Consider the following 2,500-nt stretch of genomic DNA (forward strand, 5'->3'; position numbering starts at 1 on the left):
AGTAATAGTACAGTACAGGCTGACCGGCAATTTATTAGAAAAAATAAAGAATCACGGCTAGTAAAACTGTCAAATGAATCCTGTAGAAGGCGACAAAAATATGTTTATTTTTTTCTTACTAACCACCACTGTTGTTCTGCCATGTTGAAGAAAAATAATCCAGGCCACACACACCCACATAAAAACACACATGCACAGTCACACTACATCTACAATAACATCTCACAGGCAGTGTGCGACTACCAATAGCACACACACATAAACCCTCACTCACTGCCTGTAGCACCTTACCGGTCACGGTGACATTGGCAGTGCAACTGCCAATATCCTAAATGTGCACACACAGACAGATCCACACAGATTCACACACAGACTAACACACATACACACAGATAAACCCACACACACACAGTGTGCCTCCAGCATCTTACCGGCAACAGAGTCATTGACATTGCCACTGCCAATACTCCCACTTACACACACGCAGGCACGCACGCACACACACACACACACACACACACACACACACACACACACACACACACACACACACACACACACACACACACACACACACACACACACACACACACAAACAAACTTACACACACACACACACACACACAAACAGAGAGAGCGAGTGCCTCTAGCTTACCGGCGACGGTGACTTTGGCGGTGCGGCTCACGATGGCTCCCACGCCCTCCAGCGAGGCCAGGCACTGGTAGAGGCCCTCGTCGGGGCGGTGGTGGCGCGAGTGCACCACGTTGTGCACCAGGAGGGAGCCGTTGGCCAGCTGCTGCCGCCGCTCGTCCACCATGGCGCTCAGCAGCACGCCGTCCTTCTTCCAGGCGATGGTCACGGCCGTGGCGCCGGTGCTGACGCCGCCCTCCGAGCTCTGAGCCTCGCAGTCCAGCTGCAGCACCCCGCCACGCACCGTCACCGTGTCCAGCGGCTCCAGCACGAAGCGCAACTCCACAAAGCCCCGCGGTACATCTGAGCCTGGTGGAAAGATAAAAGGAGAGGAGACGTTGTAAGCATGCGTCTTGTTTCAGGTTGACATAGGACACACTGGCGCAACTGGAAGACAGCCCTGAGACTGGGAAAGGCGGCAAAGACGGAGACGCCAATCTCTCTTACATACTAATTCTGGCTGATCTACCTGGCTTGACCGACCATGATTTGTTCCGCCGGGGCCTGAAGGACTTACACCCAATAGCTAAGAGATAGAGTTTCGAGTTTTGTCTCAGCCATTTAGCTGCTCTGTTGCATGTCATTTTGTGAGTAGCTTAGATGAAAGCCCCATTGGGAAACTCCAACTCACATTGTCATTGTGACACAGCACTCTACAGCACACAAGTGAACACTGCACACAACGAAATTGCATTTATGCCTCACCCATGCAAGGGGCAACCCACAATGGCGCCCCAAGGGAGCAGTGCGGCGGGACGGTACCATGCTCAGGGTACCTCAGTCATGGAGGAGGATGGGGGAAAGCACTGGTTAATTACTGCCCCCACCAACCTGGCGGGTCGGAAGTCGAACCGGCAACCTATGGGTTACGAGTCTGACGCCCTAACCGCTTACCCATGACTGCCCACCGCTTACCCATGACTGCCCAACGGACAGTAAAAATAGAATATGCAGTATTTACATATTGAACATATATTTAGACACAGAAATAAAACCTCAACACTGCACTCTACATATTTCCTCATGATCACCAGGGTAACCTAAATGTCAATATGTTCCTGACCCAAGTTTTTGTCATCACCTGCATTGCAGAAAAGAAAAAACCACCTTCTGGGAAAGGGAAGTGGCCTTTCAAACTTTAAGCTTTTGATTGATGGAATTACAAGCGGTAGGTGGACAACTGACTAGTCGACGTCATCGAACTTCAAGAGGAGGCCCATAATCATTCACAGCCTGCGTACACATAACTGCGAACTCCATAAGCGCCTGTCATCTGCTTCTCATATTGAGTACATACTTAGCTGTCTACTTGAACAGGCTAATTCTCCGTGATGTGTTCACAAGTTTAGAAATCAAAGTGAAGGGGGTTCTTAACATCTATTATTGCTGCCGTGGTGGACGTAAAGCTCTTTACTTTCCGACGAGACAGGCAGTCAAGATGTCTGTGTTTTCTTAATCACTGCCTCTGCCAAGTCAAAGAGCAACATCGGAAAGGATTAAGGCGTACACCATGTCTCGGCCGCTTTCAAACGCACTTCCTGCACCAAACATTAAATATGCACATATTTATACTTTAACAAAGGCGTTTTAAGTTTCACTGTCGAGTCATATGCTGCCTGTGCAGTTCACTGTGCCCAACGAGGCCTTTTTTTCATGCCAATCACACCAATGTCAAGACTGAGCTAACCGCATATGACCCAATTACATGACTATAAAGCAACAAGCCCCCAAATGTGCAGCCTTTCAAATTGATGGATTTTGAACAACAGTGATCAGCTTTGCAGGGTGTGGGAGATTGAAGTGGTGTGC

General features: G+C 49.3%; 1 protein-coding gene across 1 annotated transcript in view; it reads right to left on the reverse strand.

Moving 5' to 3' along the window:
• Positions 1-2,500, reverse strand: part of dcc (DCC netrin 1 receptor) — a 357,856-nt gene that overhangs the window by 252,862 nt on the left and 102,494 nt on the right. Inside the window, exon 2 of the mRNA XM_063210977.1 lies at positions 656-1,000. Coding sequence (XP_063067047.1) covers positions 656-1,000 — 345 coding nt within the window. The remainder of the gene's footprint in view (positions 1-655; positions 1,001-2,500) is intronic.

The sequence above is a fragment of the Engraulis encrasicolus genome, chromosome 11, assembly GCF_034702125.1.
Source record: "Engraulis encrasicolus isolate BLACKSEA-1 chromosome 11, IST_EnEncr_1.0, whole genome shotgun sequence".
Taxonomy (NCBI): Eukaryota; Metazoa; Chordata; class Actinopteri; order Clupeiformes; family Engraulidae; genus Engraulis; species Engraulis encrasicolus.